At 36.2% G+C, this 25,836-nt stretch overlaps 1 protein-coding gene across 7 annotated transcripts in view; it reads left to right on the forward strand.

Moving 5' to 3' along the window:
• LOC111150610 (sodium channel protein type 2 subunit alpha) overlaps positions 1–21,529 on the forward strand; it is an 83,082-nt gene extending 61,553 nt beyond the window's left edge. For 4 of the 7 annotated variants that reach the window (XM_022509291.1, XM_022510844.1, XM_022511548.1 and 1 more), the window contains exons 19-26: positions 1,454–1,627; positions 6,203–6,325; positions 9,508–9,789; positions 11,010–11,063; positions 13,925–14,062; positions 14,429–14,533; positions 18,414–18,684; positions 20,334–21,529. In XM_022509291.1, coding sequence (XP_022364999.1) covers positions 1,454–1,627; positions 6,203–6,325; positions 9,508–9,789; positions 11,010–11,063; positions 13,925–14,062; positions 14,429–14,533; positions 18,414–18,684; positions 20,334–21,529 — 2,343 coding nt within the window. Of the gene's footprint in view, positions 1–1,453; positions 1,628–6,202; positions 6,326–9,507; positions 9,790–11,009; positions 11,068–13,924; positions 14,063–14,428; positions 14,534–18,413; positions 18,685–20,333 lie in introns of all 7 variants that reach the window. The other 3 variants (XM_022513078.1, XM_022510070.1, XM_022512309.1) reach the window with 1 other exon arrangement.
• The last annotated feature ends 4,307 nt before the right edge of the window (positions 21,530–25,836 follow it).

The following is a 25,836-nucleotide window of genomic DNA, read 5'->3' on the forward strand; positions in this document are numbered from 1 at the left end:
CACAGTGCAAGGGTCACTAAATAGCAATTTTTATTTTTATGGAGTAGGTCTCAGATTGAATCAAACTCAGATTATGGTTTCTTGTAATATTTAAAGAAAGATATTTCTGACTGAGTCATCAGAGGCAGTTCTTATTAAGAGTGATTATGCAGACATGATACAGGATTATTGGCTAAATATCAAACTGCTTAACATAAACTCCATTTTGCAGGGAATTCACTTGTCTTGTTCATGCTGATTCACTAGTGCCAGTCACAGTAAATAGCAAATAGTAGACTGACTTAATTACTGAGTAGGAGTAGCAAAGTGAAAGCATTAAAACTTAATTTATGTCCGATTTCATTCAATGGAAGGGTCAGTTTAGTCAAAATATTAATTAATGTATGAAAATAGTGTGACCCGTTTTCCCATTTGGCGATATATATATATATATGGCTGCATTTCTTTTATTTTTTCAATTAGTCACTACAGGGTTTGGCGAGTTGATTTCATTAGGATTATAGTCTTGTATCTGAGGCCTCTAAGTCCATCTCTAATACGAATCCTGCCTCTTGCCGTGTACTTAAGCAAAGAGGGTCAGCCCTGTATTCAAATGCCAATAGAGAGGGAACTCTGAAGTCTCACCAGTAACTAGTGCCTTTGCTCTCTTAGCTCTTGGTTCTCAATTATACTCAGTCAAATCTCACCAAAGTGCGCGCACGATGGCTGTCTTCTGAGGGGTTTCCAGCTTCAGCTATAAATTGAGCTGCAAGGACTTTAGGCCTTTGTGCCCTGATCACAAGCCCAATTTCCCCTTTTCTCTAGAAAAGAAAATTCTCTTTTGTCCTTAATCCAGACCAAGGTATTATGATAGCTTTTCCTATAAGGGGATTGAGTTGGATAAGTGATCTTTTCATTCTAGAACACCCAGAGGCTCCTGAAAATGAATTCCCCATGGTGTCCCAAGAACTCTGCAAAATGTCGCAGAGCAGAGCAGAGCAGAACATAGGGAACTTCCTCACGTTCCCACATAGGTGCCCATGCTGAGCGAGAGAAATAGAGAGGAGAAAGGGGTAATCTTCTGTTCCTCTTTCCTCAACTATCATGGCTACCATGGGAGTAGGGGTCCTTGTCTCCTTGCCTTATATTTGCATTACTGAGAGAAAACATTCTAATGTAATGAACAAAGCAGATCTACTCACACAAGACTTTCTGCCTCCTGCTGTAGAGAGAAGCACCTGACAGTCTCTCAGGGTTTTTAAGCTCTTTGGGATGTTCTGATACCCAAATTGAAAAATTATTTGAATTCATTGGTTGACTGCAGGTAGACCCCAAAGCCAGTGCCACCATGGGGAACACGAAGCCTTCCAGACGCAGGCACCTGAGACGAGGCTTGAAGCAGGTTTGCTCTATTAAGACATCAACTAGAGACAGTTTATGACAATGAAATTCCATGGAATTTTCTCACTCACAGGCCTTTGAAGATATATATATTGAGCAGCGAAAAACCATTAAGACCATGTTAGAATATGCCGACAAAGTTTTCACTTACATATTCATCCTGGAAATGCTTCTCAAGTGGGTTGCATACGGTTTTCAGATGTATTTTACCAATGCGTGGTGCTGGCTGGATTTCCTGATTGTTGACGTGAGTGTTCTGCACTTCTGTGTTTCATTCCATTGCCATGTGATGATCGTTCTAGCAATGGTGCCTGGCACACAGTAGGCACTCAGTAAATACTTGATGTAAATATAAATGATGATTCCAATTTTCCCAATGAGTAGATACCCCCAATTTTTTAATTTAAATTCATATACTTTCACAGGTGAAACAGTCAAATGCTGCCTTACTGTACTTATTGATTTCATTTCAAATTAATATTTAAATTCCAAATTATACAGAATAATATATTAATGTAGAAGCTTTGCTTTTTTCACTCTTACATTTAACACAATAATCGTATTTAAATGCCTCACGGTTATCTTTGACATTAATATTTTTGTCATCACCAGAGCCTGTTGAGAAGTGTTTGTCCCACAGATGGGTTACTAATTACAGAGAAACTTGAAAGTCAAAAAAGCAGGAGACACACTTGATTTGTATGATGGTTGAAACAGATTAGCGGTGGGTCAGTTATTTAAAAGTTTTATTAATCTGCACTGGTGTTGACCCTAAAGTGAGATGGAGTACCAAAATATAAAAGTCTTTGGGAGGGAGACAAACCATAAGTGACTCTTAATCTCACAAAACAAACTGAGGGTTGATGGGGGGAGGGGGTTGGGGGGGGTGGGATTATGGACATTGGGGAGGGTATGTGCTATGGTGAGTGCTGTGAAGTGTGTAAACCTGGCAATTCACAGACCTGTACCCCTGGGGATAAAAATATATGTTTATAAAAAATAAAATTAAAAAAAAAGTCTTTAAAAAAATTGAATACAAGGTTACTTTGTGATTTCTGAGGGAGAATTTTAAAGATCTCATCTTTTATTCACAAATATAAAATCTTAATTGAACAATAGAATTAAAAATCATTTTCATTTAGTTCTGGAGATTTGCTTCCTTTTTAAAAAAAAAAAGATTTTATTTATTTATTCATGAGAGACAGGGAGAGAAAGAAGCAGAAGGAAAAGCAGGCTATGCAGAACGCAATAGCAGGACCCTGGGATCATGACCGAACTCCAGGCAGACACTTAACTGACTGAGCCTCCCAGGCACCTTGGAGATTTACTTCTTAAATACCTTTTAAATTAGTAGTCCATTCAAAATGGTTAAAAAGAAACTTAGAAGCCTTTGTCTAGAAAAGACTAGGCAAGCCAGTGGGGACAGAGGACTGGCACACAGGACGTGACAGGATGATGTGCTCAGCTAACAAAGGAAGAGGAGGATACTGGAATTTGCAAAAAAGCACAAGTGCTAACTAGTGCATTTATTTATTTATTTTTATTTATTTGAGAAAGAGAGAGAGTGCATGAAAAGGGGAAGGGTCAGAGGGAGAAGGAGGCTCCCCACCAAGCAGGGAGCCCAATACCGGACTCAATCCCGGGACTCCAGGATCATGACCTGAGCCAAAGCCAGTCGCTTAACCAACTGGGCCACCCAGGCACCCCTAATTAGTGCATTTAAAGATAATATTTTGTTGATTGTAATTACTTGGAAATAAAAGACATACATTTAACTTGAAATATTTTGATATATTAAATTTACATATCATGCCAGCAAAATAAAAAAAGGACCCTTTCATGGAGAAGGGTATTTTTTACAGTTTTGAATGAAAAAAGTATCAACTTTTAATTCAATTTGAGTTTTCCAAGCATCAAACAGAAGAAAAAAATTATAGGAAAAAAAGAGTTCTTTGAATTTAAAAGAGAAGAGTATTTTTGTTGTGTTTTTTCCTAATCCATCTACAGCAAATGTACTATTTTTTTAAAGATTTTTATTTATTTATTATTTGACAGAGAGACAGCAAGAGAGGAAACATAAGCAGGGGGAGTGGGAGAGGGAGAAGCAGGCTCCCTGCCATCAGGGACACTGACGTGGGGCTCGATCCCAGGACCCCAGAATCATGACCTGAGCCAAAGGCAGACGCTTAACAACTGAGCCACCCAGGCGCCCCTACAGCAAATGTACTATTAAATGTAATATATAAGGCTACATGCAGAATTACATGAAAAATTCCTGGCGATAAAGGAAGACAATAAACAAATACTTAAAACCACATATGATTGGATATTATACAAAGGAAAAATATACCAAGACTATAACCCTTCTTTTATTTGTATAATTGGATTTATGGTTGACACTTTTTCCTTATTTTCTCAATGTGGTTATGAAACATTGGAAAGTTTATAATAAAAATATCTGATACGTAATGTATCCTTATAACGTTAAAGGCATTAAATCAATATGACCTGAATATAAATAAATTCTTAAGAGAAATCCAGTTCCCTGAAGCTAATGTTCATATTACTGAGCGTATCTTGATCTTGATATTTACCTTCTTAGATTTAAGAAAATTATGACAATATGTTAAATGCACCAATTCTCTGCTTTATATCACATACATTCTTGATCATCTGTTTTGTTATGGAAGATACAAACACGAAAGTCATTTTTCTAACTTGTGGGAACTTAGAGTGGACTAGAGAGGATAGATACCTATATAACGAGAGGGTGACATCTATATTAGAAGTGCCATTCACTTTGCTAAGGAAGGAGGCAAGGCTTTGTGAGGTAGTGCCCTTGTGAGCTGGCATTTAAGGCCTGAAGACATCAACAGATACAGATAAGGGGAAGGACAGCAAAGCATTAAGACAATGCATGCCAATCAGCGCCTGTTCAAGCAACAAATAATCCCTGACAGTGAGAACAGTGCCACGGGGTGAGCGAAAGTATTTTCGAATTGGATGACAAGGTAAGCAAGGTAAGTTGGAGAAGAGTTTAAAGAACCTGTGATGCCATCCAAGGAGATGTAGGCCTCTGATCTAGTTCAAGAAGAAGCCACTGAAGCATTATTTCTGGAAAGTGACATGAAAGCTTGTCCTTTTAGGGAGAGAAATGTTGGTGCAGTTGTGAATGACGGAATAGAAAGAGGATTTTTTAGAGACCAAAAGACCAATTAGGAGATCATTCCAGGAAGAGGAGAAAGCATAATTGTATCTCCTCATGTTTAGCTACACAAGTCACATAAAATTGGGTATTTTACCACTTCTTTTAGTTAGCAAATAAATACTGCCTCTGTTCAGAATTTTTTTTTCTTATGTCCTACATTTATCTTTCATCCTTTAATTTATGCTTATTTCTTATTGATTCTGTCTTCAGGAAAGATGAAGTAGTCCAGGTCCTCATATTTTATATACAGAAAATCTTCACAACAAATGATAATCCAGTAACTTTATTTTTCAATTATTAGTGAAGAGAGGGCTCAGAAGCCCTAAAATTAAAAGTTTAGATTTTAGGGGTGCCTGGGTGACTCAGTCAGTTAAGCATCTGCCTTTGGCTCAGGTTATGATCCCAGCGTCCTGGAATCGAGCCCCACGCAGGGCTCCCTGCTCCATAGAGAGCCTGCTTCTCCCTCCACCCTTCCCTCCTGCTTGTGATCTCTCTCTCTCACCATCTCTCACTGTCTCTCAAATAAATAAATAAAATCTTTATTAAAAAAATTTAGATTTTAAGAAAAACATATAAATAAGATAAATTTTTGTAGCTCATTTTTTGCCAAATTTAGAGGTTTTTTTCTATTTCACATTGTATGTGCAAAATTCATTTGAATAAGTTTTGTAAAAATTTTTTGTGCTTTATTTTTCTTAAAAAGCATTTTTTTCAAATGTCCATTAACACCATATTCTTAGAAGCTCTATTATACATCTATTTTTATTTATTTGCTTTTGAAACTCAAGTGTCCTTTCGGACAAAATACCTTTTCTTTGATTATATAATTTTAATGAGATTTCTATGTATTTTCAAAGGAAATCAGACATTTCTGTGCTACCTATGACAGTTGTTCTTTTCCTTTTTAGTTGACATTTTTAGAATTTCTATCAACCTACATTAGTCAGTCTGTATAAATGACTAAAACCATTGTCTGGCAATTTCTAATTAGTCATACTAAAATCTCAATTTTTCCTTTTTTTGGGTTAATTATTTTAATTTGACCTAATTCATGGTTTGATGCCCTCAGACCAAAGTTGACAGGAAGACAAAGCCACTATTAGAGGCCTACATCTTTCTGACTGTGTTTGTGTTCAGATTAGCCAGTGGTTTCCTTAGTTCACCTGTGTACTTAGACTAAGTGTTAGTCATCTTCTTTTTAGGTCAGCTAAATAATATGAGAGATGATAAAAATTTACAGATCTGTAGATGAAGATTGCATTTCAATGGCATCCTTTTTCTTGTTTTACATTTAATTTTTAAAAATCTGTTCTTATCAAGAATCTTGAAAAGAGAACATGTATAGCTTCTTTCTCATAAGTTAATGACAGTGGTTCTCAAAGTATGGCTCACAGACCAGTATCTTTAATCTTACCTGGAAACTTGAAGATTCTCGGGCCCCACCCCAAAACTGCCGAATCAGACCCTGCCAGTAATCTGTGTTTTCAACAAGACCTCCAGGTGATTTTGACACTCACTAAAGGTTGAGAACTACTGGTTTATTGCAGAGCAAGGTTGAACCGGGTAAGCATTTTTGTCTGTAAATGAGAAAACTGCGTTGCTTTCTCTGTATAGGTCTCATTGGTTAGCTTGACTGCAAATGCCTTGGGTTACTCAGAACTTGGTGCCATCAAATCCCTCAGAACACTAAGAGCTCTGAGGCCACTGAGAGCCTTATCCCGGTTTGAAGGAATGAGGGTAAGACCGCATGCCTTAGAATTTGCTGGAATTATAATTGAGAACAGACTGACATTTTGTACCTCAGAAATGACAAATCCATGGAGATTTATATCTTATACATTCACACTGACATAACCTACCAATCAATATGTGTCAGACATCTGTAAACTTGACACTGCTGGAGACGCTCACAGAATAGAATGCCTAAGTGATTGCTTCTAATTAGAAACAATTAGATTGTTTCTAAGTAGATTTTTCACTCTGTGGGAAATCTCTATCATGTCGTGTAGACTTCCGATATGAGTCAAGATTAGTTATGTTCGTTCCATTTGTAAATGTGCGGGAAATTCCACTGACTGTAATTTAAAACCCCAAAGAATTCTTCTTCGTTTCTTCATTGCTTTATATGATGTGTTTGAGCCTTTTAAAATCTGAATCTGGCCCTTTAGCTTTCAAACACAGGCAGAGGTAGCTAAAAAGTAGGTCATACTGTGGAAATCTAATACTCATTTAGAAAGGTGGTACAAAGGAAGAAGGAGGAATTTGTACTGCCATTTGTCACCCGCCCAAGGCACAAAACCTGAGACCACACACCCTCAGCACAGAGGAAATGATAACATCTGTCTCTGTGGATTTCGCTATTCTAAAAGAAACTTTTAGAAAATGATGGGTTTTTTTATAAACATTCTCTGAATGTTGCAAACCTAAACAGAAATGAATGATGTGTGTAGATGTGTGTGTTTGTGTTGTGCTGATGGTTGCATAGAAAGAAATTGTTAGCTGTTAAATTCTTTTCACTTTACCACTTTAAAATCACTGTTTTTGCAGTAGTAGTTTTAATTTTAAAAGGGCAATCAAACCTTCAGTACTAGAATAACTTTCATATTTTCTGTACCAAATTTGCATGGATAAGGACCTAAATTCCCAGTTGTTCCATACATCTGACTATCTTGGAAAACACATGTATTATTTCTTTGTTCTCCAGTTTTGTTTTGTTTTTTTTTAACTCTTGCTACCAGAATCTCCTTGTATTTGCAGAGCATTCGTTGTAGTGAATTTAAAAATGAACTGTTAGGTCTACAAGTACCTCTGAATTATCAGAGAGTTGAAGTTCTTGTAGAAACAACACTGTAACCGTACCAAACCCAAGTCCTGGTTCTTTTTTTTTTTTTTTTTTTGTAATTTTATTTTATTCTTTTTTCAGTGTTCCACCATTCATTGTTAATGCACCACACCCAGTGCTCCATGCAATACATGCCCTCCTTAATACCCAACACCAGGCTCACCCATCTCCCCACCCCTCTCTTCTCCAAAACCCTCAGAGTCCACAGTCTCTCATGGTTTTTCTCCCCCTCCGATTTCCCCTAACTCACATCTCCTCTCCATTTCCCAGTGTCCTCCGTGTTATTGCTTATGCTCCACAAGTAAGTGAAACTGTATGATAATTGACTCTCTGCTTGACTTATTTCACTCAGCATAATCTCCTCCAGTCCAGTCCATGTTGATACAAAAGTTTGGTATTCATCCTTTCTGAAGGAGGCATAATACTCCGTTGTATATATGGACTATATCTTCTTTATCCATTCGTCAGTTGAAGGGCATCTTGGCTCTTTCCATAGTTTGGCGACTGTGGCCATTGCTGCTATGAACATTGAGTTACAGATGGCTCTTCTTTTCACTGCATCTGTATCTTTGGGGTAAATACCCAGTAGTGCAATTGCAGGGTCATAGCGAAGCTCAATTTTTAATTTCTTAAGGAATCTCCACACTGTTTTCCAAAGTGGCTGCACCAACTTGCATTCCCACCAACAGTGTTGGAGCCAAATCAATGTGAATAATTTTCCAGTCTGTCGCTCCAAGTGCTAAAACATTCCAGGGAGATGGAATCTGACCCATTGCTTCACTGGGAACATTGTGGTCAGGGATAAGGATCTGGTTTTTATAAATGGACAACTTCAGCCCCTTAAGTCCTAAGACATAGCTGAATGTTTAATAGAGTGTGTCTGATACAAGGCATAAATGGCATTATGTAGCTTTTTAAATTTTTTCCTAATAAAAGTACACACTACAGGAGAAAAAACAACAACAACACTGTAATACATTCTTCAGAGGTTACTTTCATTCAAAATACTTTAAAATATTATTTGTTACTGAATAGGCTTCAGGTGCTAATTTGTAGATGAGTTGTGCCTTTTGCCAAATACCCATTTGGTGTGGTTGTTGTAAGATGTTGTTACTCATATGTATTTATGTGTGTATGTACGTATGTATGTATGTGTTTGTATGTACTTTTTATCCCATAAAGGAGTTGAGGAGGATAAATACATGTATTTATTATATTTTACATGCCTGCTCATTGATAAAGTTTATTGCTAATGTAGGTTAGGTGCACTTGCACCGAACAACATTCTTAGCTGAACATTTCCTTGAGGGATAATTTTAAAAAGTGCTGAAAAATGTTTCCTGAAAGCCCTGGTTAACTGAGAAAGCTACAAGTAACAAAGCCATTAAGTGAAAACCCTAGGCTCAAATTGCAATGCTTTATGAGAATTTTCTTCTGAAAGGGATTTCCCAAAGGAGGATCAGAAAAATGAAACAACTCACCCAAAGGCTCACAGCTAATTTGTGATGTAAACTGGAACACAGAGCTCCTGACTTCCAAACGCTTTTCTCCTTGTCACATATTCAATTTCCATCCTCTAATCTCTTCACTCTGAAGTTTTAGCTGTAGGGTGACCCTAGACTACACGGGCTTATACTTGCTTTCTCAGAATAACTATTATTAGTGTTCCCTTTTGCTCTGGAAATTGACCCTGAAGTGTTGTTCTCTTTTACTTTGATATTTTGGATAGTAAATTTTATGGTTTACAAATTTTTAGAAATTGTGATATTCTGCTCTGACACTGTTTCTATTGCCCTGTCACTATTTGTGTTTATAATTAGTTCCATTCTTCGATGAAAATTTGCTCTGTGTATCTTCGTACCTCTTGAGAAAACATTCTATGATATAAAATATATTTTATATCATTCTGAACTGTAATTGTAAGAGTCTGTTATTGGAGCTACAAGATACTAGTTTCTGCTCAATATTTAACTTTAGAAACAGATATTTTTTCTGTCATTTGGCTGCTGTTCTTTTAATAGTGTTCCAACATGATTGCTGAGTTTTCACTTATTTTGCCTTCTCATTTCTGTGCCAGGTTGTTGTCAATGCTCTTTTAGGAGCCATTCCATCCATAATGAATGTACTTCTGGTTTGTCTGATCTTTTGGCTAATATTCAGTATCATGGGAGTAAATCTCTTTGCTGGCAAGTTTTATCATTGTATTAACTACACCACTGGAGAAATGTTTGATGTAAGTGTGGTCAACAACTACAGCGAATGTAAAGCACTCATAGAGAGCAATCAAACCGCCAGGTGGAAAAATGTGAAAGTAAACTTTGATAATGTAGGACTTGGATATCTTTCTCTGCTTCAAGTAGTAAGTAACCACTTTATTGTTCTCTGTGATGTATTATTGAAGTGAGTCTGAAATCTCCTTTCTCAATATTTCCAAATACATACTTCCTAATCATTGCTGAACTATCTTTTCTGTATCATGCAGGAAACTGGACTGCTCTGCAAAGTTTATGGTCTTTCAGACTAGGCATTAGCTACCCCAGCACCAGTCCTTTGTTACTGAGATTTCTATGAAGGTCCCCAGGCTTTTACCCTACCCCTACTCTGAGCAAAGTACAGGCACTGGCCCTAGTGTGGGGTTGGAGAAGTGTGTGTGTGGAGGTGGGGGAGTGATCGATTTCTGTACTCCTCAGATACCCTCATCAGGCCTTCATCCACCCAATCTTGACGACAGCCGTAACTAAACTCCCCACCTTACATCTGTCACACAGACTCTACTCTGATTCCCCCCCTTCCTGCCTCTTGCTTGAACTCCTTCAGATACGGTGTTTATTATCCTGCAAGTAAAAATCTTCTATCAAGTCTATGATGTCTGTTAGAAATTCATAAAAATCCATTCAGCTTCTCAACTGACCACCCCCTGAGATGATCCACCTCCATGACACCCAATGCTATATGAATATTAGGTGGAAGGACAGATCCCGTGGTTCTAAGGAACTGAAAAAAAAAAAGTGTAAAACTTGTTTTTAGGTGCACGTATCTGCACAAAACCCACAAATATTTAAAAGAGTAAATTGCAGTTGAATATGTTTGTTTTCAGATTAGGCAACTACTTCATCTTATGGGATAATTGCCTCAAAATAGTATAATCAACAATATGGAGATTTTTTAAGAACAAATCTTCATGATTAGTGATTGGTGGTAATACCATTTAGAAAAGAATAAGGATGGAAAGCATTAAAATCAAACAATGCAACATATTTTTCAACTTGTCTGATGTGATTTTTATCAAATTTCATGTTATGTTCTTATAGATATGTCAGAGTCAAAGATTGTTGATAATTGCTTTTATGGTAGCATATTGTTATAATCTACCATGATATAATTATAGATTTACGGAAGAATGTAAAGTTGAAGTATTTTCCATGCATCTATTATAAAACTTTGCCCAGATTTCAAATACTAACCTCAAACTTTTATGTACCTGTTTTTGAATGATTGAATTGATCAATCTGATACTTAACTTCTTTTCTAAAATTATAATTTGTGGGGAAAAAATTAAATGGTATGACTTTTTTACAGGCCACATTTAAGGGATGGATGGATATCATGTATGCAGCTGTTGATTCACGAAATGTAAGTCTGTTTAGAGAGAAACTTGTCTAATGTGATCCAGTGAATATTTCCACAGTTTTGTAATTTATTAATAAATAAAACAATGGATCAATGTAAGAAAATGTCTATATTACAAAAACAAAATACTCAACTTCACATTATTTTTTCCAAAATTTGATTTGAATGTTTTTCTCTACTCACTGTACATCTTCTAACACAACTTTTCTAGTATCTAGCATGGTACCCTGTACTTAAAATTTTGTTGGTTTTGCAAAATGAGACATTTTATTTCCGGCTCTGATTTGTGGCCATTTGTGCATTAGAAACCCTCAACATGCACTTTCTTCATCTGTCACAGATTTCTTCCATTTTTTTCCTCTTCCCTATAATAGGAAGAATCTGGCTACTGGTGGAAAAAAAAACAAACAAACAGAAAACAAACAAAAATTTCACAGTGTTTCTGGGAAGTGAGATTTTGCTATAGGTGGAAGGGGCCTTCACAGTCTGCCTTACACACCTCAGCACTTTTGAAAATTTTGTACAATTTTCATTAATTTTTCACTATTCAACAATGGGGAAGGAAATCACATTTTGAAAAAAAAGAGATTGGCTTCTGGTATATTGCCAGAACAAAGTAATTAAATTTGAAATGTTATTTTCCTAGCACCAATAGCCAGGTGGTAGCTAAGGAAGAATTCCCGAGTTGTTGGCTTTTTAAAAAAAATTTTTTTTAATTTTTTGCCTTATTTAAAAAAGAGAGCAAGCATGAGAATGAAGTGCCCTGCATTGTATCTTTGTGAGTGCTATCAGGAATCCCAGTCATGAGCTTTTTTTTTAATAATACTAATTATTTACTACTTATTACAACTCACTCTACCAAGGGCTTTCTTACACTATCCCAGTTAATCTTAAATAACAACGTTTATGCTGTGGTTGATATTAACTCCATTTACTATTGAAGCAAATAGGCTCAATGTGGTAAGTGGTAGTACATGTTTTTTAACTCTGACCACAAACAATGGCCTCATAACCACTTTCTTGTATGGTAGTTTCCTACCTCTTTTGACTAATTCATTTACAGTTCTCTCTACCTTCCTTAGCAGCAGCCTGATACACAACTTTCTTTTGGTTCCTTCCTTCGTAACTTAGCAGACAGTATCTGCTACATAACTCAAGCACTTACAAACGATGAAATCCAAGTGGTTACTAAAATTGTGAAACTATACATTTACCTCATTGTCAATATTAAAAATTATGATAATACCAAGTATTGTCAAGGACAAAGGGCAATAAGAACTCTTATGTAATACTGACTGGACAAAATGGATAAATATTTCTTCTAAGAAGTTGGGCATTATTACATTATTCAATAAAATTCAAGATATTCTTTAACCCTGCAATTTCATTTTTAGCAATATATCCTACAGAAACTTGTTCACATGCATAGCAGAGTCCGTGTACAAGAATGAACATAACTTTTTGAACTAGCAAAAAACTGGAAACAACTCAAAAGTAGTAGAAATGGACAAATAATTGAATGTTATACAGTGAGTACAGCATACATAGCAATATAGATGAATCTAAAAATGCAACAGTTATAACAAATGTATCCACTATACAAAATATAGACAAAACTAATCTGCCTAAGAATGCTTACTTACCTGTTAACTCTAAAGAAAAAGCAAGGACGGAATTACCATAAAATTCAGGATAATGATTGCCTCTAGCAGGGATTATAGAGTTTATGTTTGGGAAGGATACAGCAAGGGTTTCTGAGTTCCTGACAATGTCTTGTACCATGAGACTCACTTTATAACAATTTACTACTACATTTTACACTTAATGTGCTGTACACTTTTCTGTATTGTATTTAATTTTGAAATGTTTAAAAATATCATTTTGTATCACTGTTCACTGTATACACATATAAATGAAACAAAAGTCTCATCAAAGAATAGGTACTTTTACAATATTTCTAATATTTTCCATTTTAGTTTATTCCATTAGAAGAACATATCATGTTGGCCATTACCCTCTAAATTGATTTGCTGACACAATGGGTCATTACCTGTATCTATTACCACCTGTGACTGGTTAACTGGATTAGTTAGAACAATATTCTGTGAGACCTGAGATATAGATCACAACCAAAGCTCACCCAGTTGTCACTCTTTTTTTGACCAAAAGTGTGCTGGATAAGACAAGGCATCATTGACAGAAACTGTACCTAAAGCCTACTAAATAGGATGAATCTTAGACTCATTTGCGGAAGGGAATGATCCTACAGATGTACCCCGATCCACACATACAGTAATAATTCTAGCCTATGAAAAGAAATATGTAATAGAAAGCAAACCTTTACACTTACTATAGGCCAGGCACTGTTTCTTTAAGCTCTTTTTATATATTAATATATTTAACCTTCCCAACTACCCTCTGAGGTTAAGGTTCTGTTTTTTCCGTTTTATAAATGAAAAACCCAAATCAGAGAGAATAAATTTTGAAGGTTTTTAACATAATATAGTGTGACTCAAACATCTCTTCTGCAGGAAGGGGAAATCCTGACTTTGCATACCCTGTTGGAAACAGTCTTTGCCTGTAAGAGAAAGTGCAGTCATAATCTAGAAATTTATTGGGTGAAATTAATTTTAATTATCTAGACTTTTCTGTGAGTTGTTTCACTTTGTCAAGTCAGTGAATGGTCTTGCAGGACTCTTCAACAAGAACAATAGTGTTGATGTTTCATAAAATCTGTTTAATGCTTGATCTTTTTTTTCCATTTCCAACAATTGAGACATGCTTTGAGAATTGAAAATTAGCTGATGTCTTTTTTATAAAACAAGTAGTAGTCCTAATAGTTATCATTCCTTAATATTTTGTAGGTAGAATTACAACCCAAATATGAAGACAATCTGTATATGTACCTTTATTTTGTCATCTTTATTATTTTTGGTTCATTCTTTACCCTGAATCTTTTCATTGGTGTCATCATAGATAACTTCAACCAACAGAAAAAGAAGATAAGTATACTAAAGCTTTATCTTTATTCTAAAATGTTAAACATCTCATACTGGTTCTTTTTAGCTCTAAAATGCAATCACCTAAAAGAAGGAATATAAAATTCTGAAGTTATTTTGAACTATTTAATCAATTGCAATATTTGAGTAATTGCTAATTCAGATAGCATGTATTGATATTTTTAGTATAGAAATATGACTGATTAATATAGAATAATTTATAGATGGAATACATGCATCTGTCTCTGTAAATACAAAGATCAGCAACACTAGAATAGCATGTGGAAGCCAATTTTCACACAACGACGAAGTGGATTTTCTAGCTAGCAAAGAACATGATTTTAACAAGTTTTGTTTTTATTTCTTTACTTTGGAGGTCAAGACATTTTTATGACAGAAGAACAGAAGAAATACTACAATGCAATGAAAAAACTGGGTTCAAAGAAACCACAAAAACCCATACCTCGACCAGCTGTAAGAATAATATGCTTTCTGAAATAAGTCTATCAGAGAAAGACAATTATCAAATGATCTCTCTGATAGAAGGAATTTGAGAGGCAGAGTGGGGGGTCGTGGGGACTAGGGAGGGGAAAAAAATGAAACAAGATGGGACCGGGGAAGGAGACAAACCATAAGAGACTCTTAATTTCGTGAAACAAACTGAGGGTTGCGGGGAGGTAGGGTCAGGAAAGGGGTAGGGTGGTTGGGTGATGGACATTGGGAGAAAGGTTTGTGCTATGGTGACCTGTGAATTGTGTAAGACTGATGAATCACAGACCTGTACCCCTGAAACAAATAATACATTTTATGTTAATAAAATAATATGCTTTAATTCCCAGAAAGATCTGCTATTTATCACTTACACAGTCCAAATTGCCAGATACTAGTATTTTTATGAATTTGCAAAACAAAATTTTTATCTTAGCCAAAGTATATGTGATATATATGTCATATGCACAAAATATATAATATATAATATATATAATATATTATATATAGAATATATAATATAGGTATAATATATATGCATATAAAATATATGTAAATAAAAAAAATTCACACTTATATGCCAATAGCATTACCTAGGATTGATGTCAATGAGGAGCTTCTAGTAATGTAGAGAAGAAAGCATATGCATACGTACATTGTGTAGAAATTGTGAATGTTCACAGAGTGCAGTGGGGACCAATTGAAATAATCAGTACATCTCAGATATGCCCCATTTTCTATCCCACTCTGGTGATTACATGGAATCATTTATGAAACAAGTCACAGGTTTTGTTTTTTTCTGGTTTTAAAAATATTTCATATTTTCCCCTAGCATCTTGCTTCTAAATCTGATAACATCATTCTCTTCATGAATTTTTATGGCTATTCTAATTATATATTTGCCAATAGTTGCTTGGTTGCCACAGGAAATGGTTGTCAGGAGAAGAGCCCTTTAGGAGAAGGGCAGTGCTTGTGTGAAAGCCCTGAGGTAGGAAGGCCAGTGAGGCTGGAGTACAGAGGGAGGGCTCACTGGGATGTGCTGAGAATGAAGAGGTTAGGATGGGCCAGATTTTTTTTGAAATTTGTAAGCCACGTTAAAAATTGTCTCTATCCTTAGAACATTGGGGAACTGTTGAAGGGGACCTGGTCATTCTCTGTTTTGTAAAGATCACTCAACCAGTATTGATAGGGACAATGTGTATGCTTTGTAGCCTTATTTGGAGCTGTTTCAGAGGTAGCTGTTTGAGAGGTAGCCTGAACCAGAGTGGTGTGGAGATGAATTAGAGTGGGTGGATTTGTGAGCTGTCACTGGAGTGAAATTTAAAGGTTTTCTATTAATTGGATATGGGAGACAAAGAAGGACCCAACAAAGAGAACTTAAAAGTTTCTGCCATACACACTGGATGACCAGTGTCATGCAGGATATGGAGAAGGGACAGCACGGAGAAAAAAAATTAGAGATGCTAGCTAGCTTGCAGAATCTGGCAATCGAAAGGAGATGGGGGAAGAATGAATATTTACTACTAGAAGTAGTAAAATAAAGTTTCTTTTTTTTTTTAAGGTTTTTTATTTATTTGACAGAGATCACAAGTAGGCAGAGAGGCAGGCAGAGAGGAAGGAAAGCATGCTCCCCGCTGAGCAGAGAGCCTGATGCGGGGCTCGATCCCAGGACTCTGGAATCATGACCGGAGCTGAAGGCAGAGGCTTTAACCCACTGAGCCACCCAGGCGCCCCTAAAATAAAGTTTCTTAGGATTTGTTTGGAGAGAGGTTTAGGTTTGAAGCAAAGCAAGAGTTCTGGAGAAGAAGAATGTAAAGAGAGGGAATATAGAATAAAATCACACATAATATGTGGGTCAAGAATAGAATGGTCTAGGTTAGATTTAAAGGTGAGAGGGACTGAGTCCTCTAATGAATATGGAGTAATATATGAAAGATATGTGTGAAAAGTCAAGATAATATGAATGCAAAAAGAAGTAGAAGATTGCTTTACACTGATTTTGATGCTCTCAAAAAAGAAAAGAAGGCGAAAGAATAGAGTATTTTTTAGAAATTTGGAACTATCCTGGAACAAGTGAGGGATAAAGGATTCCTCATCATTGTCAAGGGCCAAGATGAAGTGAGAGAACATAAATCTTTGGTAAACAAGGCTGCCAGGGTTATGTAGCTTCCTTCAGCATATACTACATCTTGGGGTTTAAATTGGAGATAGTGATTAGTGATTGGGGATTGGAGTTATACATCAAAGTGACCCATTGGAAAATTACGTGAGCAGAAAATCTAAGGAGCTTTTCATTGATAAAAAGAAGCTTCTGATTTTAAGGAGTTTTGAACACACTACACTCTAGGTACTGTATCTATGAGAAAAATGACACTGCTCTGTCTTTGCAAAGCCTTCAAACAACTAGAAGAGAAAACTAAAATCAAATAAACAAGAGCAAACCATTTGCAATACAGTGGCACTGATTTTATGACAAGTGTAAACATGAAGTTTTCTGAGGACACAGAGTGCTTAAAACTTCAAATTGAATTTACAGTCACCAGAGAAGGAGTGAGGGAAGTCTGTTTTCAGTACAAGGAGACAAGACAACATGACACAGTATAATCTGCAAACTTTATTAAGAGAGATAAGAAATATCAGAAGGGTAGAAATAAAAGAAACATAGGAGACTTGGAAAGGTAAGCTACAGTAAATAAGAACTAAGAAGGAAGGGCTTGGAACTGGAATTAGTCACATTTATCAAGTTGAAGAAGGCTCTTGAAGGACAGGCTCAGCTGAAGCAATAGAAGTCCGGTCCAGCAAACCAGATATCTACTAAGAAAAAAAGAGAAAAATACAACAAACAGGTGGTGTTTGATGTCCAAGAACTTCCATAGGGAGTAACGGATGCCTCTCAACAGGGAGAGGTCAGAACACTCGTACAGGGAATCCAGATGGATAAACATGTCAAGATCTAGGAAAGCAGCCTATGAAGTGCGTAGGTAACAGATCATCAGTGTTTCTAGTTAAGAAAGTAGAGGACAGCCTATGCAAGTTAAGTCAAGGCTGAAATTCCAAGCAGGTGTAGGCAAAATGGTACAAAACAGGGTTCAAATGAGCAGAACTGATAAGGTGAGGACTTAATTTCATAAACAAGACAAAAAGCCAATTAGTCCTTGGAAATAAGGTCCAAACTGCGTAAGGAAAAACTTGAACATCTGATTGTGGACTATAACTTTTTAAAAGATTATTATATATTCTTACAGAAGAGTTATCCCCATATGATTTCACCAAGCTTTTCGTTATTGTAAAGTCTGGCATAGCCATAGATCAGTAATCAAAGCTAAGAAATCAACCGTGGTGCAATACCATTTAAACAGAATACAGAATTTAATTGGATTTCACCCGGTGTTCCTTTTTGTTGAGCTACAATTTTTTAGAACATCTTCACAGGTGAAATCTAAGGTGCTCTGGCTTTGGGGAAAGACGATAAAAACAGAAACTAGAAAAAAATAAACATGAAGGAAAAAGCTGGAAAATTATTTATTAGTTCATTGAAGTTTGCTTTGATACCCACCTCCAATACATGGGATAACAGAGATTTGTTATATTGGCAAATATTGGCTGACTGTCTGCCATACCCCTGATGATGTTATGGGCACTGAGAACACGATACGTGGTTCTTAAGGTCAGTTTATAAAATCTGATATGAACAGTATACATAAAATACATTTGAAACAAGGTGCATATGCCCGTATACAAACTATTCTTCCAAGTATTAGATAAACATGGTGTGTTCTTATAAAAGCTACATTTTCATATTGCTATGGTAAAAGCAGGTAAGTCAATATGTTTCTAACTGAATTTTGCATATTCCATGTTCCAGAACAAATTCCAAGGAATGGTCTTTGATTTTGTAACCAAACAAGTCTTTGATATCAGCATCATGATCCTCATCTGCCTCAACATGGTCACCATGATGGTGGAAACTGATGATCAGAGTCAGGAGATGACAAACATTCTGTACTGGATTAATCTGGTGTTTATTGTTCTGTTCACTGGAGAGTGTGTGCTGAAACTAATCTCTCTTCGTTATTACTATTTCACCATCGGATGGAACATTTTTGATTTTGTCGTGGTCATTCTCTCTATTGTAGGTAAGAAGAGGTGATTTTACTCAGGGACGTTAATAATGAAAATTTGTTTAAAACTTTGAAAGTGTTTCTTCCTAATCTTTCTCATTCATCCCAAAATTTCAGATAAAAGTCTAATAGTTCTTTCTTCACTTTGTCCTTTCTCTTGTTGCATGCTGTGCGTGAAATGATGTGTAAAAAAAAAAAAAGATTTTATATTTGTCAGCTTTCATTTATCATCTTGCCTCATTTCAGAAGACAATAACTGCAATTTGTCATAACACTGCTATAGTCACTCACACTCCTGTGGTATAGACAAGTACTGCTTTGAATAAATAATTCACACACACATGCACCCAAAAATGAATAGAAGGAATCAAATTGTCCACAAATAAGCTATTGATAGTTTGAAGAGTTTGCATGCATGCTCACATATATCCACACACATAAACTTCATCTTATCTTTGGATTCAAATAGTTTCTAGGGCTTGTAATATTCTTTCTCCAGAAGTAGACATTTTGTTCAAAAAACTAAAACAGACTCATTATTATTAATACATATTAACTGATTAGGTATAGAGCATTAAATGAGGTGCTGGCAGTAAATATAAGAGATTTAAGACAAGGTTCTGCCTATTTGAGAAAAGAAAACATACACAGAGGGGAAAAAATAGTATTCCACTATTTAAATTGCTTTCTCTGGCGGACTAAAACACTTGAAACAATATGCCATTCTGTTTGATCTTCACAAGAGTGCTATGAGGTGGTCGTATTAGTGATTAAGAGATAAGACTCGGGAATCATACAGATCTGGCCTGGGAGCTTTCCTATTTCCACTGCTTACCAGCTCTGTAACCTATGGCAAGTTACCTCTAAACCCTGGCTTTCCAGGGAATATTTCTGTAAAGTGTTATTGTGAGAATTAAATGACATTATGTAAGTAGATGCACTTAGTAGCATGCCTAGAACAGAGAAAAGGCTCAGTTAAGTGCTAAGTTTAACAAAAACAACAAAAGTAGATGCTATCACCATTTAGTGATGCCAAAAAAAGGGATAGAATTCAGTCACAAGTATGTCTGTCTCCAAAGCCTGGATTCTCTCCTATCCATCATTCTTGCCACCTTCCAAATAAAATGGATCACAATGGTGTCAGGGTAAGAACTCCCCTATTCCGATTGAAAAATCACAAGCCTTGTCCATTAGTTCTTATGCCAGTACTAGAACCGGATTTTAGAACTGCAAATCCACTCCTTTGCTTGGCTTCCCCGTACTTTATGATGTCTTTAGGCCTTCAAGTGGTTGAATCTTTCAACAGATGCTTTTCTTGAACTAGGAAAAATGACCATTGAAACCTCAGTTAACATATAGGGGTTAATGTTTTAACACTAAACACACCAGTTTCCTTTTGCCAAACAAATACCACAGATTGTGTGTGTACGTGTGTGTGTTTACCTAATCTTTATGTCCACATTTTGTAAAATTAATGATTGTCTGATCCATGTAAATTTTCATTCACTGCTAAATATTAATAGAATATTAACTTAATATATTAAATACTAATTTACTATAACATAGTAAATCTTATATTAAATATAACACTGGTTAGTGCTCACTTCGGCAGCACATATACTAAATATAACACTGGTTTGTTTGTATTTCTTGATTTTCCACAGGCATGTTTCTGGCTGAACTGATAGAAAAATACTTTGTGTCCCCTACCCTGTTCCGAGTGATCCGGCTCGCCAGGATTGGTCGAATCTTGCGTCTGATCAAAGGGGCCAAGGGGATCCGCACGCTGCTCTTTGCTCTGATGATGTCCCTTCCTGCCTTGTTTAACATCGGCCTCCTGCTCTTCCTGGTCATGTTCATCTACGCCATCTTTGGAATGTCCAACTTTGCCTATGTTAAGAGGGAAGTTGGAATTGATGACATGTTCAACTTTGAGACCTTTGGCAACAGCATGATCTGCCTGTTCCAAATTACCACCTCCGCTGGCTGGGATGGATTGCTGGCACCTATTCTTAATAGCGGACCTCCAGACTGTGACCCTGAAAAAGATCACCCTGGAAGCTCAGTTAAGGGAGACTGTGGAAACCCCTCTGTGGGGATTTTCTTTTTTGTGAGTTACATCATCATATCCTTTCTGGTTGTGGTGAACATGTACATCGCTGTCATCCTGGAGAACTTCAGTGTTGCCACGGAAGAAAGTGCAGAGCCCCTGAGTGAGGATGACTTCGAGATGTTCTATGAGGTCTGGGAGAAGTTTGATCCTGATGCCACCCAGTTTATAGAGTTCGCCAAGCTCTCTGATTTTGCAGCTGCCCTGGATCCTCCTCTTCTCATAGCCAAACCAAACAAAGTCCAGCTCATCGCCATGGACCTGCCCATGGTCAGTGGGGACCGGATCCATTGCCTCGATATTTTATTTGCCTTTACAAAGCGTGTTTTGGGTGAAAGTGGAGAGATGGATGCCCTTCGAATACAGATGGAGGAGCGATTCATGGCATCGAACCCCTCCAAAGTCTCCTATGAGCCCATCACAACCACTCTGAAACGCAAACAAGAGGAGGTGTCCGCTATCGTTATCCAGAGGGCTTATAGACGCTACCTCTTGAAGCAAAAAGTTAAAAAGGTTTCGTGTATCTACAAGAAAGACAAAGGCAAAGAAGGTGAGGGAACACCTATCAAAGAAGATATCCTTATTGACAAACTAAATGAGAATTCAACTCCAGAGAAAACCGATGTGACGCCTTCTACCACTTCTCCACCTTCCTATGATAGTGTGACCAAGCCAGAAAAAGAAAAATTTGAAAAAGACAAATCAGAAAAGGAAGACAAAGGGAAAGATATCAGGGAAAGTAAAAAGTAAAAAGGAACAAAGAATAATTCCATTTTGTGATCAATTGTTTACAGCCTGTGATGATGATGTATTGGTGTCAACAAGACTCCCACAGGAAGTCTATGCCAAACTGACTGTTTTTACAAATGTATACTTAAGGTCAGTGCCTATAACAAGACAGAGACCTCTGGTCAGCAAACTGGGACTCAATAAACCAGAAAAACAGCATTGACGGGAGGTTTCTGTTTTCACAACCAGCTGACACTGCTGAAGAGCAGAGATGTAATGGCTACTCAGACTATAGGAACCACTTTAAAGGGGGGAGGGAAGTTAAATTTTTATGTAAATTCAACACGTGACACTTGATGATAGTAATCGTCACCACTGTTTATGATTTAACTGCCACACCTGCCATATTTTTACAAGATGTATGCTGTGAATTTATCACCTTTTTTCTTTTAATTCCCAGGTTGTTTACTATTATATGTGACTATTTTTGTAAATGGGTTTATGTTTGGGGAGAGGGATTAAAGGTAGGGAATTCTGCATTTCTCTGTTGTATAACTGGATATATTTTAAATGAAGGCATGCTGCACTTCTCATTCACACATAAAAAAAAACACATCACAAAAGGAAAGAGTTTACTTCTTGTTTCAGGATGTTTTTAGATTTTTGAGGTGCTTAAATAGCTATTCATGTTTTTAAGGTTTCTCATCCAGAAAAATTTTAACGTGCCTGTAAATGTTCCATAGAATTCACGAGCATTGAAGAATCGTTTTATTTTTACATGATCCATTATATGTACATGTATATATGTATATATGTATATGTGCGTGTATATACATATATATGTATACACACAGAGAAACACATACACCATTACGTAGTCGTTCCGAGTCCCGGCAGCATGACTATACCATTTTTGATAAGTGTCCTTTGGCATAAACTAAAAATATCCTCTCGATCCTTTTAAGAACCTGAATTGACCAAAAAGCAGCCCCCACCACTTTATAAAGTTGACTCTGCTTTTTTCCTGCAGTATTGTTTAGCCATCTTCTGCTCTTGGTGAGGTTGACAGAGTATTTGTCAATTTAAACAAGAAAAGTCCGCTTTGTAAATAGTCATTTTACCCAGTGGTGCATGTTTGAGCAAACAAAAATGACGACTTAAGCACAGTATTTATTGCATCAAATATGTACCACAGTAAGTATAGTTTGCAAGTTTTCAACAGGTAATATGATGTAATTGGTTCCATTATAGTTTGAAGCTGTCACTGCTGCATGTTTATCTTGCCTTTGCTGCTGTATCTTATTCCTTCCACTGTCCCGAAGTCTACTATGGGAAGCCATATGTCAGTGGTAAAGTGAAGCAAATTGTTCGACCAAGACCTCATTCTTCATGTCATTAAGCAATAGGTTGCAGCAAACAATGAAGAGCTTCTTGCTTTTTATTCTTCCAATCTTAATTGAACACTCTATGGTAAAAAGCCCGACTGTACGAACATGTTGCAAGCTGCTTAAATCTGTTGAAACTATATGGTTAGAGTTTTCTAAGAAAATATAAATACTGTACAAAGTTCATTTTATTTTATTTTTCAGCCTTTTGTACATAAAATGAGAAATTAAAAGTATCTTCAGGTTGATGTCACAGTCACTATTGTTAGTTTCTGTTCCTAGCACTTTTAAATTGCAGCACTTCACAAAATAAGAAACAAAGACTAAGACGCAGTGTAGGTTTCCGCTTTTTTATTAGTACTGTAGACTTTGCACACATTTCAATGTGAAACAAATCTCAGACTGAGTCCAGCGTTCATTTGCTTTCAAATAGTAACGCCTTATCATCGAAAGAGGCTTAAGGAAAGATCAGTTGATATTCTTGGCATTGCTTGGATCAGATGTTTCCATCTAGTCTTTTTATTCAGTAAATCGTTGGTCTTTTCCAGTGTTCGTTTACCCAGATAGATCTTACTCTTATTGACCCGTATGGCACTAGAACTGTATCAGTTATGATAATGGGACCCAAGTTTTGGTTATTTTTTTTCCCTCACAAAGCCAGGTAGTGAAATCATATTACCAGTTACAGCAAAACATTTTGTTTTTCTCTCACAAGCAACATTAAATGTAGATTCTTTATACTAAAGCTATTGACTTGTAGTGTGTTGGTGAAATGCATGCAGGAAAATGCTATTACCATACAGAACGGTAAGCCACATTACAATCAAGCCAAAAGAATAAAGGTTTTGCTTTTGTTTTGTATTTAATTGTTCTGTCTTTGTTTCTATCTTTGAAATGCCATTTAAAGGTAAATTTCTATCATGTAAAAATGATCTATCAGAAAAAATATAAATGTAAAGAATACACATTAAATATAATAATTCATCTTTAAATTTTTTCATGGAATGGAAATCAATTAAGAAGAGTGTATTGGATATCTAGTTTTAATATTGGCCAAAAATCTAGATATGGTATTGGGTAGAGTACTGGAAAGTTACAAAACTTAATAAAAAAATTGACTAATATTTTAAGCTGTGTGTCCTTTCTCCTTCCCATCTACCTACTGTTTTGTTTTGTTCTCCTTTTCACTTCAGTTTCTTCCCTGTGTATTCCTTTTTTTTTTTTTAATTTAAGATTTTATTTATTTATTTGCCAGAGAGAGAGCAGGAGAGCGGCAGGGAGAGGGGAAGCAGGATTCCTGCTGAGCAGGGAGCTCAATGTGGGGCTTGATCCCAGAACTCCGAGATCACGACCTGAGCCAAAGACAGACGCTTAACCAACTAAGCCACCCAGGAGCCCTTCCCTATGTATTCTTGATCTACTTTCCCCTGTATTTTACATTCCTTCCTCTGGCTCTTGTTTTTCATTCAGGATACTTTTCTTGTTTCTTTTCTGTTCACTCAATTTCTTATTAATTACATGCTATAGACAATTTAAACCCCTGGTAACTTGTTGTCACTATAAAAAAAAAAATCCATAGTGTATCATTATATTCATTTCTATAATTTCCTTGGCAAAAATTCTAGGTGAGCTTAGATCTCAAGGCTTCATACATCGTAATTAAAACCACAGATTAAATTTTTCTACTTAATTATGAGCAGTTTGGGAAATGTTTCTCAATTTTGATTGCATATTAGAAATACTTGAGAAGTTTTTTTTAAAAATACCAGTGTATAGTGAAATGTGTAAACCTGGCAATTCACAGACCTGTACCCCTGGGGATAAAAATATATTATATGTTTAAAAAATAATAATAATAAAATTTAAATTTAAAAAAATAAAAATAAATAAAAATACCAGTGTATGGACCAAGACCAGATGAACAGAACTCATATTTTTGGGGTTGAGACTTAAACATCTGTTTTTGTTTTTTTTTTTGAAGGATTGCTATTGATGCTCGTTCCTACTAAGGGCTGAAAGCCAGTGAATGAGGGCCTGTATGCCCAATAGGAAAAAAATATTCTACAGAAAATGCTCCCTTCCCATTTCAGAGTTTCATTGTATAATTCATTGCATATAAAGTGAGGCTTCCAATATAGTGGCTTTTGAGGTGTTTACCTTATACTGCAAGGAACTGACACTGACCTATTTATGTATCAGGGATTCTATTCTAACACTGTAGTTGGTGAAAGGGAATTCTATCAGTAATGTTTTTGAGAGCTTTTTCAAATTATATACCCCACAACCTGCTCCCCAATTATTCCTAGTGCATATTGGGGAGATGAATACACAGGTGGTTTAGGAAACTATGAATTCATAAAATACTCTTTCAGGTGAATCCTACATGCCCTGTCAGGTAAAAACCATTAATCTGGACCAAGGGGAGATAGTCCACATAAAACATACATTCAATTTGCCATTATCAAGTCACAAATCTAAACAGGAAAGACTTCCAGTCTCTACTTCTCTATTCTGGGGCATCTCTCACAAACACATGTTCTCCCGAGTTCTGTGTAATACAGATTGGTTTACAATGAGAAGAGGGGAGAAAATAAGAGGAGGGATGGAAAGGCAGAGGAGAAGGAAAGAGGGAAGAACAACCGGGGGACGTAGAGGGAAGGAGGAGTGTACAAAAATGGGAAGGGATGCTTTATAAATTATCCTCTGGGAAAAGGTCTTGCTGTTAATATCTACAACAATAGTGAAGGAAGGGGGAAGGAAAAGGCATAGGAAAAGAAATTTTGCTTAGTTGTCAATATGTTAGATGCGCAATGCAAACATGTTTCTCCTCTCTTCTTTTTTTAAAGAAAAAATACTCCTGAAAAAGCTGAAGAGGACATTATGCAAGTAAATGTTAGAATGATTGCATTGGTAATTTTTTTTTCCTGTCATCGGAACTAAATA

The sequence above is a fragment of the Enhydra lutris genome, unplaced genomic scaffold, assembly GCF_002288905.1.
Source record: "Enhydra lutris kenyoni isolate GAN:26980312 unplaced genomic scaffold, ASM228890v2 scaffoldscaffold1, whole genome shotgun sequence".
In the NCBI taxonomy this organism is placed as follows: domain Eukaryota; kingdom Metazoa; phylum Chordata; class Mammalia; order Carnivora; family Mustelidae; genus Enhydra; species Enhydra lutris.